This window comes from Astatotilapia calliptera, chromosome 17 (genome assembly GCF_900246225.1).
Source record: "Astatotilapia calliptera chromosome 17, fAstCal1.2, whole genome shotgun sequence".
Lineage (NCBI taxonomy): Eukaryota > Metazoa > Chordata > Actinopteri > Cichliformes > Cichlidae > Astatotilapia > Astatotilapia calliptera.
In genome coordinates this window covers 7602544-7617865 of record NC_039318.1, presented here as the reverse complement: position 1 = coordinate 7617865, position 15322 = coordinate 7602544, and the positions used below count along the sequence as shown (strand labels likewise).

General features: G+C 40.4%; 1 protein-coding gene across 1 annotated transcript; it reads left to right on the top strand.

Moving 5' to 3' along the window:
• The first annotated feature begins 828 nt into the window (after positions 1 to 828).
• Positions 829 to 5401, top strand: LOC113009680 (fetuin-B-like). Its single transcript, XM_026148141.1, has 7 exons — positions 829 to 1532; positions 1906 to 2019; positions 2223 to 2310; positions 2483 to 2649; positions 2977 to 3087; positions 3389 to 3475; positions 4564 to 5401. The coding sequence occupies exons 1-7, from the start codon at positions 1317 to 1319 to the stop codon at positions 5284 to 5286; spliced, it is 1506 nt and encodes a 501-aa protein (XP_026003926.1). The 5' UTR covers positions 829 to 1316; the 3' UTR covers positions 5287 to 5401.
• The last annotated feature ends 9921 nt before the right edge of the window (positions 5402 to 15322 follow it).

Sequence of the window (15322 nt, the reverse complement as noted above, 5' to 3'; positions counted from 1 at the left end):
CTAATAACTCTATGGATATCACCTTGTTCTTCCAAAAATACTACTTTATGCTTGTCAAAGGTCACATCATTCACTGCAGCTAAAGGAAAAAAAGTAACAACTCATTCGCTTGAGTGGGATTCGGGGTCAAATTTAGGAACAGGGGGAATACACCTAAAGTCTGCTTTCTGCTTCAGTTTATCCTCACAGCATCAAGTAAAGACCAAAGAATGTTAACATAACACTTTAAATACCTCACTTGCACACACTGAAGAGGGAGGCGTTCACTCATGTAATATTTCAATTATTTATTCTGAAAAATGGTTCAAAAAGCATGTTAAGGAAGTGAATGTGACCAGTTAAGAAAGAGTGGGGAGAGGATGAGGTCACACATTTTAAGAATAAATATAGAGCTGTAAAAATGGCAAACTGCATGACCAAAGAAAGCCGACACATTCATTCAGTCAGAATGGGTTTGTGTGGCACTCTGTGTGGCGATGCTAAGTGTAACAACACAAATTTAACAAAAAAAACACTTAGCTTATTATAATTTCCTAAGATTAAACTAACAACTAAAATTTGAAAAACATAACTGAAAACATATTGAAACAATGATGTGTACTTAAAAGGCTAAGTATATGGCATTGTCTTTTATTTTTGTATTTGCTAAATATTGATGCATAGGTTTAGTGAGTATTCTGGGATGTCTATGACTATGTATCAATTCTATTTGCAACATGCTGTCCTTGTATGTTATAAAGTTCTTGCTATACATATACTGCTTGTGTTTCCAAATGCAGTGGAAAAAGAAGATAGTATACAAACCAGTGGAAAGTTTCAATTAGCCCCACTGTTCTTCTGTGATTTAATCAGACAGTGGTGACATGATATCGCTTCAGTTAGCTGATATGAAGTTGTACAGTGATCAGTAGCTGCTCTGATTACTCTCCAACATTCTTTGTCTTTTTAGATCATTGACTGCTGTGGTCCTGTATCTTGTCCATGCTGTCTCTCTTTAACGAACATTAAGCCCTGTCCTTAATTAATCTCAGTGGCTAGAGTGGATCAAACCCACTGGCTGCACCCATTGATCCCAAAGAAGAAAGACTCTTGAAAAGATGATTATATCTCAGCTAATATGCTCCATTGTGCAGTCTGGTGAGTATTTGACTTGTTGCCTGATAGATGAGCATGACTTAAATAAGGAGTTGGGGTCAGTGGTTATATTTACTTTTTACAGGAGGAGGAGCTGTGTGTGCAACAGTAGCAGGATATAAAATGTGACCTCTCCTCTGCACATCTCTTCTAGAAGCCTGAGTGTGACAGTGTGTACCACCATGAAGACCTGCGTGCTGTTATCACTGCTGCTGGCGTTGGGTTGTGTGACCATCAATGGTGCACCAGTGGAGCGTGGTGGCATGGAGCCAGGTTCATGTGAAGACGCATCAACAAAAGCAGCTGCTGAACTGGCTCTTACCAAAATCAACCAGGACAGGAAGGAGGGCTACATCTTCAGCCTGCACCGCCTGTCCAACGCACACATAAAGAGACATGTAAGCCATGCTGCTGCTTGCAGTATCAAACCAGTTCAGTTCATTGCATTTCTGTTTGTTTACTGGAGCACTTTTAGTTTTCAGTACAATCCAGCCATTTAAAGGGTTGTGACTGAAAAGCGTTTGGCTGAAATCTGGAGACAGAGCAGCAACCGTTACAGCACAATTGCACAGAAAGATGGGCAGAAAGGAACTATTAGACCTGCGACACTAAAAAACTAGTGTTTGTATTTTGCAAGGGGTCAAGCTTACAAATCAGGAGATTTCACAGATCCCGGGAAGTAAAACCAGAAACTGTTGTTAAATTCTGTTAAGGTTTTAATGACTGTAAATGTTTGTGTTTTTGACAAAACAGTATGTGTGCGTGTTACAGGGAGATAATGGTGTGGTCTCCTACCTGACTCTGGATGTCGTGGAGACCAAATGCAGCGTTCTCAGCAAGAAGGACTGGAAGAGCTGTGAAACTCGTCCCACTGCAAACATGCCGGTTAGAAAAGACACACACCCTGCAAGTGCATGTACTCACACTGTTCTGCTCAAGGCTTTCTTGAGTAGTTGTTATAATAAAATTGTTTTTATTATATTTTTATTTTCTTAATCGATAAGGTTTTTGTTCCATAAGCATTAGTTCAGAAGTTGGAAGGGGAAAAAGTCATGTGGTGTATTGATATATTGTATTTGTGTTTGCAGGTATATGGACAGTGCAAAGCTGCTATCTTCATCAACAAGGTGCACAGAGTGGAGCGTCTCTACAAATACAGCTGTGTTATCAGACCAGGTATGAAAATTACCGCATCTCTTTGTTTCACCTATTTCCAATTTTCCTTGCAAAACATTAAGAAATGACGTGTAGGGCAACACTTGGCACTACATGTCAAAATCTGGGACAGCGCTTTTTTTGCACACCACAAAATGTTTGAAAATTTGAAGACCATTTTTGTTCTGCTCAGTTCCTGCAGCTAGAGTACATGAGATGTATCCTGACTGCCCAACTTTAATTCACCACGACAATAACAACGTTCAGAAGACTGTGTCCCACTCTCTGGAAAAGTTCAACAAGGAAAGCGGACTCGCCAATCGTTTTGCTCTCCTCAAAATCTGCCGTGCTGCAGCAGGGGTAAGCTTACCATACCTCCAAAAGGAACATCAGCACATGTGACATAATGTATCCTGTCATCTTAACTTCCATAACACACAGTGTCAAGGCTGAGAATATTGTGACTGAATTTCTGACACCAGAGATTAGTTGAAATCACACAAAAATATCCTTCTTAGAGGTTAATCTAAAATCTTTATCAATAAATGACTAAATACTGGCTTTCCATCAAACCTCATGGGCCTACTTTTCATGTTCAACAGTTTTTATTCCCACCACTCTAGATTACTTAATAATTCCTCTGCAAATGATTTTCTCAATTAAACATTTGTTTATTTGTGTGTTCAGATGGCCATGAGTATGTATTACAATGTGGAATTCAGCATCCAGGAGACCATCTGCCCCAACAGCGCAGAAGCAACAGCTGAGAAGTGCCCCCTCATGAACTGCGAGTTCGCCGTGAGTCAAGATAAATACTTCACAACTTTTTTATTTTATCTGAACTGAATTTTTTAAATGAGAAATTTTGATCAAACTGCTTGATGAAATTACTCCACTGTGGCTTCTCCAATCAGGGGGCTATCAGTTTTTATCACTACAAGCAAAGTCCTCTGTTTACAGTCAAGCCTCGAGCAAGGATGTGTTCTAGCTTTATATTACTGGCTAGTTTACGTCAGCAGGAGATTATTCCTAGATTCAGTTTTTCTAATTCTTAAACCTTAGTAAAATGGGCTCTTTGTTCCTCTTTTTCTCTCCTCAGCACAAGGGCTTCTGTAAGGCATCCCTCTACCACTCCCCCACTAATGATGAAATCATTGACGTAGAGTGTGAGATCTATGAGCCTGAGGTAAGTCTTATCAGGATACGATCTCTGTTTTTTTTTTTAACATCTTTCAATAGCACAGAAAACATACAGGATTGAGTCTAAATTTTAAATTTATTAGAATAAAACCTTTGAAACTTTTGTCTCCCTCTTGAACAAATATTTGATCTTGAACAAATGAACACAAACTGTTGACTCTAATTAGGAAAAACTACAAAACAGGGAATTTGTGTTTGTCCTAGCTTTGCTTCCTTTATTGGACAGCAAGTCTTCCTCTGTATGTCAAGTTTTATTTTGATTTTTTATCTGTGATGTCAAACACTTTTTTTTCGTTCCTAATGTTCATCATACTTCTACATACAACCTGTAAACTGTGATACCACAGGAACCAGACGAATTTCTCCGTTGCTTAGTTAGTGGCAGGTTTTACTTTGAAACAATGGTGCTTGGTAGGATGGTGAAAAGCAGGATCCAGCTAGTCAACCTTACACAGTGTCATCTTTACAGTCGTAACATTTAAAGTAAAAGTTGATATCTTGTTTGTGCTCTAGACTGTTTCAAGCTCTAACATTACAAAATCAGATGATACAGCTAAATTCTCACCAGGGCAAACAAAATATCATTGAATGATTCGATTTAATTTCCTTTCATTTTTTTTTATATAACACCAATTCAAAACAACAGTGACCTCGAAGTGCTTTATGTTGTAAAGACCCTATGATAATAAAAAAAAGCAACTCCAACAATCACCAACAATTACAATATAGGAGTTTTTCCAAATTAATACTGTAAAGAAAAATGAAAATAGTGGTAAAAGTTCACTTGACTTTTAATGAGAAATGCAGTGATTAGCTTTCATCCGGTAGTCGCTATAGATTGTGATCAAATCATAGAATCCTTATGGGGCCATTAGCAGAAGTTCAGATTGTAATTCTTCCATCTTGACTTAATTTTTTTTAAATACCTTTTTCTTAAACAAGACAGCTTCACTTTCTGGTCACCATTAAATTTGCTCCCATCTGAAGGAGGTCAGATTTTGTAAGGACTTATTCACAGGGCCACTGGATTTTGCTTTACTGTAATGTACCGTATACTCTTTATCTCTTCTCCAGGCTGCTGAGAGAGAGAAGACACTCCACCTGCTGGGCGGAGAGACTGACCACAGCCACAATGACACACACTCACACAGCCACGAACAAGACCAAACACACGACCACGTACACGATCACACCAAGAGCCACTCTCATCATGACCAAACCCACAAGCATGCTGACAACCACGATCACCACCACACACATGACCATGCCACAGGCAGCACACACAGGCACGCTCATGACCACTCCCATGACCACAGTCACAGCCACGATCACGTGCACACTCATCACGACAAAGCACACAACCACAGCAGTGACTTTCCCAACCAACACCACGACTACAAGCACGCTGAAGGTGTGCACACCCATGAACATGACCACGAGCTGGCTCTGGACCACGATCACAAGCATGGTCACCTGCATGAACACGAGCACCACCACCATCACCACGAGCACGAACATGAGAACGCACCCCACGACCACCCAGAAGGCATGGTGACAATGCTGCCAGCTCTGGGCCAGCCTGTGACCCTGCCTTCCTTCCCTGATGTCCCTGCTGGTGGCCCTGAGCTCGGAGTCACTCTCCCACTTAAGCCCAACCCCCAGATTCCTAGAGAAATGGACCCTGCTATCGAGCCCTTCCCAACCTCAGTCTCAGACCAGTGTCCTGTCCCAAAGGCAGGACGTGACCTGGTGGAGAAACTCTTTGCTGAGGACGCTTTTTTTATGCTTGCTGTATAATATGGCCTATGGAACTGTTTTAGATGTACACAATGACTCAAGTGTAACAAAGAATGGAAAACTATATGATATATGATACATTTGCAATAAAAACATTCACAATCATTGTAACACATCACTTCTCACATGTCTAGCTTCTTATCCTAAGCATCAAAAATGAATGCCTAACCCAAAACCCTTGGCCTAAACCTAATTGTAACGGGAATGACGTACCTGACCACATAGTTCACTCGTTTAACACAGTTTATTCCCGTTTGCTGCTCTCTGAACACTCAGCTGCAGCATTTCAGCTCACACACAACAACAACAACCAAAACTCCTCAGGTCCAGGCCTGTTTAATAGTGGAGATATGATGAGCTGATCGAGCTCAGCTTTGTCCGCCGGTGCGACCTGCCATTCGAGTACAAAAAAGAAAAAGTCTCCGCAACTCTGAAAGTCTGAAACTGTGGTCAACAACAGACACACATGCCCATATTGTGGTCCAAACCAGTCAGACATAGTCTGGGGCAGACCTCTCTGATTGGCAGAAAACGCCAGAATCTAAGGTTAAAGCTATCAAAACTATTTCAACACCCACCAAATAGCTAAAACAGCAAACCAGAGCAGGTAAACGGATTCCGCACAAAGACATAAACACAGAGTGTGGAACCGACGCATCAGAATGAGTGAGATGTCTGCTTTCTCACCCGACGGCACATACGCAGACACGCTGTCGAGGCTGAAAGCCGACAGCTCACTGATTCTGATGCGTCAGGTCCGCTCTTTGTGTTCACATCTTTTTTTGCCCTAGATTCTGATGCTGCAGGTTTTGTCTCTCTCCAACCAAATTAGACTGAACCTGTCACGATCTGCAGACAGGCCGTGCGGTGGTGTGTGTGATGGACCCAGGTGCATACACAAGTGAGTAGACGGGAGTGGACTTAACAGAAAGCGAGCCTTTATTATGGCTGAAGACAAAGTGCACAAACAAAGCAGGGATGGCGTGACTAGACTATAACTAAACTGGGAAAACCAATACTGCGACAAACTAAGAAAACTCAGACTATGATGATCACTGCAAGGACTGACCGGGAAAACATGGAGGTGAGAACACAGACGACGCGACACAGACTGTACGAAACACAGAGACTAAATACACATGAGGGAAGATCAGGGGAAGTGGATGCACACGGGGAACACAGGTGACACTGATAATCATAACAAGACACGGCAGGAGTGAACGTAACACTGATGGGAGATGGGCAAAGTAAAGCAGGAAGTACACAGAGGTTCAAACAGGAGGAGAGAGAGCACGGGGAGAACGCAGACATAACGGGCTGGGGAAAACATAGAATAAAGCACAAAGAGAGACGAGGGCTCATAAATACACAGAGGGGCACACAGGGGGTAAGAGTCACGAAGGGAAAACACATAAGGAACAACGTAACAGATCAACCCAGGAAGCATGGCCTAAATAAAGAACAAAATACAAAAATACATGAAAACTAAGAATACTGGGCCCACATGGCCCAGGACCATGACAGAACCAGCAGCAAAAGAAGATCAAAACTAGGCTTCACATTTGACAAACATCGTGATTAATTCCCTCTTACTTTTGCTGTTTTGCTTCCACCGCTATAAAAAAAAAAATCACACTTCCTGATCAGGTCTCTCTCTCTCTCTCTCTCTCTCGTTGTACTTCAAGAACAGTTTCCCATTTCAAATCTCTGTTTTCACACTTATCTTTCTTGTAGAACTGTGCTCCAAATAAAGAACTTTGTGTTGACAAGATTGTTGAAAAATGCGCTTAATTTTTGTGCTGGTGCACTTAAGAAAAAAAGGTTGGTGCACCAGTGCAACTGTGGCAATAAGTTAGTCTAGAGCCCTGAAATCACATTTTGAGCCTCAAAAAATTTCAAACTCGTGGGGACGGGCATTTTGTACCCATTAGTGCCTGTTGGTCTCCACAAGTATAGTGGCATCCCAATTTTCTTTCCTCACAAAGATGTCAAAGGCTACGTTCATACTGCAGGCAAAAGCGCATCAAATCCAATTTTTTTGACCCTATGCGACCCATATCCGATCATGGTATGACAGTGTGAACGGCACAAATCCGATATTTTCAAATCCGATCTGGGTCACTTTCGTATGTGGTACTGAATCCGATACATATCCGATGTTTTAGAAAGCGACTGCTGTTTGAACAGTCATGTCGCATTAAAGCCGTCTTTTACGTCACTGACACAAACAGACGCCAATTATCAGCGCCCGAGAAGACACCGCGAACGCTTCCTGGCCATCCAGTGTAGATGTCAGTGAAACTTTTGGGAAGACAACATTGGAGAAACGTGAAAATTTTATTTGTACTTTATAATCTGCAGATTCTGACAGAAATCTGCAACTATCCTTTGAAGCACCGCTCCTCTAAAACAGCAATAAGGATAATTATTAGGTTATCTACATTATTATGTAAATAACAAAATAACTTAAAGCAAAAATTGGGAAACGTAAAGTCCGAAGTCTTTATTTTAAGGGTTATCAGTCAAATAATACTGTTTGCTCTGGGTCTAAACAGAGCGCGCTGTGTGTGAAGTCTTCTTTTGTGCATGCGGGCCGCTTTCTTTTTTTTTTTTTTTTTAATTCATATTTTGGATGGACAGAAACATTAACAAATATACAACTGGAATAATCATACTGTCAGTTCTCTGTCCGTTTCTTAACAACAACCAACAAAAAGGACTAACAATAACTAAGACAATCAGACAAACAAACAAACAAAAAAAAAAACACCAGGAGAAACAAAATGATATACCGCCTCCTGGGAAACATCTGCAAAAACAAAAGCAATGGGGGCAAAACACCTGGGTGTCTAAAAACAAAACATAACCTTGACCACTGATGACATTAGACAATTTCTTCCCTCTACTGACTTTCAAAGTAAAAAATAGACAACAACAAAAATACCAACGACACATGAAACCCCCCCCCCCCCCCCCCCCCCAAAAGAACATTTATCACAATATCTAGGAGACATTGTCGATGTACAACAAAAAAGGACCCCAGACCTGCTCAAAAATATCTTCTCTCCCCTTAATTCTGTACATAACCCGTTCATATGATGCCATCTTAGACATTTGTTCAGTCCATTCCCTGAGAGAACAGGGGCTGCCTCAGTATTATCCTGCATCCTGTTATGAAAGCCAGACGCATCCAGCATGCGGGCCGCTTTGAGCGTTCACACTAGAGAGCGTTTGCTGTCGCATTTTATTTGTAGTGTGAACGAGCAGACAAAAAAATCTGATTTGATCAAAAAATCGGAATTGAGCATTAAGACCTGCAGTGTGAACGTAGCCTAAACACACACGCACGCACAGGTTAAAGACACTGGACCAGAGTACTGTTAGTCTTTCAATCAACAGGAGCATGAACCGAACCAGTGATAGCATTACTTTTGAGCATTACAATGTTTGTTTGGATTTTTTACATATTATAAGATTCATGCAAATTAAGATATAAACACACCATATTGTCAGGATCCTGGGTCTCCTGACCCAGCGTTTTTAGTTCTTTGTGATTTTTGTATTTTGTACTCGTGAGATTTATTCTATGGTTTCTAGTTTTGATCCCTTGCCCTTCATGTTTCTCTGTGCCCCCTCTGTTCTGTGTAAGTCTGTTTCTTGGTCTGTGTCTTTGCATGTTTTGAGTTTCTTGTGTTTTCTGTCACTCTGTATTGTGAATTATATCTCATGGTCTTTTGTTACTCCCACGAGTCTAGTTTCTTGTGTTCCGTGCTTAGTAGTATACCTCCGTGTATTTTGGTTCTTAGAGTCCTCTGCTTTATGGGTTATGTCTCTGTGTTTCTTAGTTGCTGTCTCCACCGTGTCAAGTTCGCATCTCTGTGTTATACTTCCTGATTTATTTTGAAGGTCTGTGTCTCATGTGAGTGTATCCTACTTTGCTTCCTTTCTCATCAGTTCTGATTTCTTCCAGCTGTGCCCTCCTTCTGTGTCTCATTCCCCTCATTACTTCCCAGTGCATTTAAACCCTGTGTTTCTCTGAGTCAGTGTCGCGTTGTCCTTCATGCTGTGCGGATCGCCCTGTGTTTCCTGTAAGTTTAGGTTGTCATTTTTTAGTTTAGTTTAGTTTAGTTTAGTTTAGTTTAGTTTAGTTTAGTTTGCATGCTCGTTTTCCTGTGACTAGCAAATAAAGCTGTGGTTTTGAGTTCATCCCTCGAGTCTGAGAGTCCTGCATTTTTAGTCCTCATCTCCTACCTGCCACACAGCACATCCTGACACTTATGAATAGGAATAAAAATAAGGAAGGCTTTATTTGGAATATTATATGTACTATTCTATGTACCATTTTTCTTCCACTTATCCAATATTTAGGAAATTATAGTTATAGCTACTGTATAAGATCAAACTAAGCATCAGAATCTTGTTTGAGACAGGGGCAATGTTCCCCTTCAGCTCCACTGCACCTTGAGACCTTCTGGATTTCATTGATGAGAAAAAGAAAATCTTGACTTGCAAGTATCTGTGTGAAATCAATAAATGGATCAAGTGCTGCAGGATCTTTAGTTACATTGATAATATTTATTTATGGTGAAACAGTGGTGGAATATCGCTGTTGCTTTCGTATAAATGAAGCGGACATACCTGCGTGGCCGCGATCTAATCTTGTTTACATAAAGTAAGCCTGCTCCCGAGCAAGTTTACGCTTACGGCTCTGTTGCTATGGCAGCAAGTCCCGGATGAGCTTCGGGGAACCGAACGATCCAAGATCACGCGAAATCGTCAACAATCAAATCCAGCTAACCTACTTAGCGAGGTACGAAGAACGGGCCCCAGGTCTTTCACCAGATGAAAACATTATAAAATCAAGAAGAGCTAGAACTGCTGAGCAGCTAGAATTCATTCTATCTGTAGAATGGGGTAACATTCCTCTCCCTAAAGTTTAGCAGCTGATCTCCTCAGTTCCTTCAGTTTTTTTGAGACATGTGGCTGTCATCAATTTCAAAATAAGCCCATATTTTGTCATAAAATTTCATTTTCCTGTGTAAACATTGAATATATTTTCTATTTTCTATTGTGGATAAAATATGTGAAATTGTGAGATTCAAAAATCAATGTATTTTGTTTTTATTTACGTTTAACACAATGTCCCAACTTTTTCAGAATTCGGGTTGCATGTCATAAGTTTCTTATTTCCTTCTTTGTAATTGTACATCCAGATGAGAAGGATTTACTATGTGGAACACAACACCCGGGAGACCACCTGCCCCCACAGTGCAGAAACAGTGACAGCTGAGAAGTGCTGCAACAGGAAAATGCATGCATGATGAATTCTGTGATTTGAATTCATTAAAAATCCACATGTTGAACTCTGACTTTGACTAATTTTTCACAAGCCTTTGATAAATGCTTATGATGTTTTGGCTTTCCTTAATAAGGAGAGTGTGTGGAATGTTGCAAAGAGAGGCAGGATTATCCAAACTGAAAGGGACGAGTTGCCAGAAGGCAGAATATCAGGCATACAAGTTACAAGTGCAATGGCATTCCATGTTACAATGACAATCATAATAAAAATCCACAAAGGTCAGCAACAGAAGGTAAGACAGGTGCTGAGAAACCAACTGAATGGTAGGAATAATATCTAAGCCATCAATACATTGACTCGTCGTCAGATATCCAGGCAGAATAATAAGCTGGCCACAGAAGAACATAGATACCACTGATCTCAAGACACAAATACCCCTCACAATCCACAGAGGACTATATCTGATGTCCAGAACCCTGAGGCTCTGTGAGTAATGGAAAGATTAGTTAGTGTCAGGGCCAGAATCCAGGATGAAACAAGGAAGGAGCACGAGAAAACTGAGAAGTATCAGGGCCTGAAAGAACAGCTGGGGCAGATGTGAAAGTTCAAGTCCAAAATGGTGATAAAGAAGCATTAGGAACTGAAACCCCCAAACTAGAAGTGTGACTCCAGCAGTTTCCAGGCACATCAGAAGTCTGCTTTGATAAAACTGGAAACATCCTCACAGGGTAATCAGTGGAATTGTAGTTTTTAGCACTTCATTTATCTAGCCACCTTTTGTAGTCTTAATGCATGTGTAAGAAAGCTGGATTTTCTGGTAACCATAAAACAAATTTCATTCCATCTAAATATGGCAGCACCGGCTCACAGTTTGTATGCACATATTTACATGGCCACTGAGGTTGCTTAACTATGTTATACTGTATACTGTTCTCCTGGCTTCTGAGATAGGGAAGAAGCTCCACATGCTGGTATAGACAACTGACCACAACCACAGTGACACACACTCAACCAGCTACAACTGAGACTAAACACACAATGACAACCAGACAAATGCATGTATACGTGCCCCATTCTGTGGTCCTGTCCATCTTATACCTGACCCCTCCCAGATCGATGCCTTCATAGAATATCTGCTATTTATAACACTTCGAATACAAAACCAAAAAATACTCTGCTTCCCGTTCTACATTTAAATATCCTAGGAACCACAAGTAAGCAGTCTGAGAGTGAAGTACTCTATTTGAATAATAAGGTGCTATAAGGTCTTTAAGATATGACGAGGCCTGATTATTCAAGATTTTGTATGTGAAGAGACATATTTTAAATCCAGCTCTGAATTTAGCAGAGAACATAATATAGGACAAATCTGCACTTGCTTTCATGTTGCAGTTAGTAGAGTTCTGGATCAACTGAAGGTTTTTCAGGAGGTTTGTAGATCTTGAATTACAATAGTTTATTTTAGAAGAAATTAATGTGTGAAGTAGAGCAGGGCGATATGGCCAAAAATATTTATCACGATATATATTTGAAAATTTGCGATAACGATATAACTGACAATATAATTGATGCGAGACAAAATACAACTCCACAACATTACTAGCGCAAAAAGACAACCTTACATTTATTTTCACTTAAACAAGAAGCTGGTTTTTATGTACATTAAAGCTTTATAAAAATGTAACAGTGCAAATGCAAATTCCTTGCTGAAAGTTTAACCAAAAGGCATTTCCAGTAGAAATGGGCTGACATATCCTGAGCATAACCATGTATAATATCCACTGAAGTTAAAAGGAGGTGCTTTGCAACATTAAACTGCAGTGTGCAGTACGTATTTTTCGGACCATAAGGTGCACGGGATTATAAGGCACATTAAGTGAAACAAAGCAGTCAGATAAATCAAACTTTATTAAACTCATTCTTCTTGCTTCCTCCACTTCTGTACCATTGATTCATTAATGTTGAATTCTCTGGCAGCTGCTCTATTCCCATGTTGTTGCAGTATATTAATGACTAACCTGTGGATGGATTATCTCAGTTGTTCTCCTGACTGAAGTTTGGTCCGTTTACAGCATCCTGCCATGCGATTGCATTTGTCTCTAACTATCAGGAACCTTAACGTTAACTTTTATAAGTGGAAAAGTGTTAGTGTTCGTCCTCCAGCTTCACTGTTTATGTTATGCTAACATAGCTGTGTCGCTAGCGATCACGTAGCACATCATTATATACCAGCTAGCCCAACTTCAGTAACCCTACAAACGTCACTGCTGTTTAGTTTCCTGTCTTCATTTATGTTGGAAGCGATAGCAGAGCTGTAGGTTTGATTTTTTTCAGAAATCTCTCAGTCAGAACATGCAATATCATGCTTAGGTAACTAGCGAAACTAGCGAGCTAACTTCCGCTAGCTTCCTGCTAACTTCTAACCCCGTTAAATGTAATAAATTTTGTTTTCATGGATGCCTGGAAGTTAAACTTCATAGTTACAGCTGGTAAAGCAGCAATGCTGATCGTTTTATTAAAGATGAAAGAATTGAGACAGTTTTTAACTCTCAGTGATGCTGCAGTGTTCGTTTGACCTGAAGCATACAGAGTTTAGGACCCAGATTACTCCCAGATTTAAGAGCATCTTAGTCCGACAAATACGACAATAACGACGGCCGCTTGCATGTTCTGCAAAAAAATGTTCTTTGTCTGTATCTGACGGACAAACACCAAACCAGTTCCACATCACTGAAGTTGCACCATTTTTACAAACCAATTCTGGTTCATCTGTTTCAGTCAACAATCGGCCATGTGCGTATGAAAACAAAGGCACTGCGCATGCGCGTTTTACTCATATTCTATCGCGATATTTCATTTTCCTATCATTGCCTAACATTATACCGGTATTACCGTGAACGGTATAATATGGCCCAGCCCTAGTGTGAAGTGACCTATCAGCATCATTCGGAGACAGGATGTTTCTAGTTTTAGTTGAGCAAATGAATGACAGTAGTTATGATCAAAATGACTCCAAGATTTCTCACAGTGTTACTGCAGGCCAGGGTAATGTCATATATCTTTTACGTTGATAAAAAAAAAAAAGCCTGTAATTTCACTTCTTTTCTTGTAGTGACACTTACTTTTGTGAATTTGATAAGTTCTTGATTGATTTCTTCTCTTCCCTAGTGCACTATGGCCCCTCAGTTTGTCTGAGCCAGCCATTGGCCTCCAGAGCAACAGATAGAAGAGGAGAAAGTCCAGCATCAGTCTGTCACAATTCTCCCTGTAAAAACTAGGCTTACAGGTCCTGCAAAGGAAGATTTCCCTGTCAATACTGATACTGATATTGTTCTTGTACACTCGAGACCAGGTCAAGGTGAACATTCAGCAAATACGTGCACAAAAAGATGAGCATGCAAAAAGAAAAAGCATGTGGCAACATAATCAGCTGATCAACCAGCAGCCTTCTTTGGAGAGCCTAGAAACATCACAGAAAGAAGAAAGCAAATAGAGTTAGAAGTGCTTATTTAAATGTGTGTGTATCCAGGAGAAAGATCTCTCTGTTAACTAACCTCTGATATCATGTCTGAGTCGAGGCCTTAGTCAGGGAGATGCCAAGAACCCAACGGTCAATCTTCGTGCTCCAGAGTGCTCTAAACCTCAGACCTCCAAACAGGACAATGACCCTAAGGACTCACCACATGAGTGGCTTCAGGACCACTCTGTGAATGTTCTTAAGTGTCCCAGAGAGAGAGACGCTTGAACCCAATTGAACATCTCTGGAGAGATCTGAAAATGGCTGTGCACCAACCGTCCGTTTGCACAAATAAATGCTATGTTCTTTTGACCTTTCACCCTCTTGATCCTCCCATTTAGTTTGTGTTAATATGGTGGTGAATGTGTACCCAGACTGTCCCAGAGCCAAAAATCACAATGAACCAACCACCAAGGAAACAACTGACTCTCCCTGTGTGCACATTTATGAATTGTGGCTTTGCTTCACGTAACAAACAAATACTTCAAAACAAAGTGAGCTTATTATCTAATTACTTATAGTAATTTCATTAAAATGTGCTTTTAAGAGGCTGAATTTAAAAACCTGATGCTGAATGTGACAGTGTTCTGAAATTTACAGTCACTTAGGCTGCTAGAGAAAGAATAAAGAATGAAGAAAGAATGAATAGCTAGCTCTAGTGTTGTTAATAAGAAAAGTATACTGTGTTCAGTTTCAGTTTCTATTTATGATATTGAATGTAAGATTCAGTTTATAATTTTTAAATGTATTTTCATATGTGTGATCTTATCTTTCATGTGCTCTGTGTGTGTTCTGTCCAGTCTCCTCTGACCTCAGATCCCACCAAGTTGTAAATGCATGCTCAACTATAGGATAGCATTGTGAGATTAGTTGCTGCTTTGATTACTCGCCATCATTTTTTACCTTTTTGCTGTTTTTATTGAACAAACATTAAGCTTTGTCCTTGATTTAACTCAGTGCCGAGAGTAGATCATATGACCTTCAACAAACTGGTTGCACACGCTGATCCAAAAGAAAAGATCGATTGCATGAGTGATTATCTAACAACTGATAAGCTCCGTTGTGCAAGTGTGCACTGTAAATGTTTGTCTGGATGCTAGGTGAGCATGACTTTTTGAGAGGTAGGGATCAATGGTCATATTTACCATTGACAAGAGGTGTGTGTGGGTGGAATGGGGGGGACTTAAACAGTAGCAGGATATAAAATGTGACCTCTCCGT

Coding starts and splice junctions, on each gene's coding strand:
- LOC113009680 (XM_026148141.1), top strand. CDS start 1,317: ATGAAGACCTGCGTGCTGTTATCACTGCTGCTGGCGTTGGGTTGTGTG. Junction 2,650..2,976: donor TCTGCCGTGCTGCAGCAGGG/GTAAGCTTACCA, acceptor TTGTGTGTTCAG/ATGGCCATGAGTATGTATTA. Junction 3,476..4,563: donor GTGAGATCTATGAGCCTGAG/GTAAGTCTTATC, acceptor TCTCTTCTCCAG/GCTGCTGAGAGAGAGAAGAC.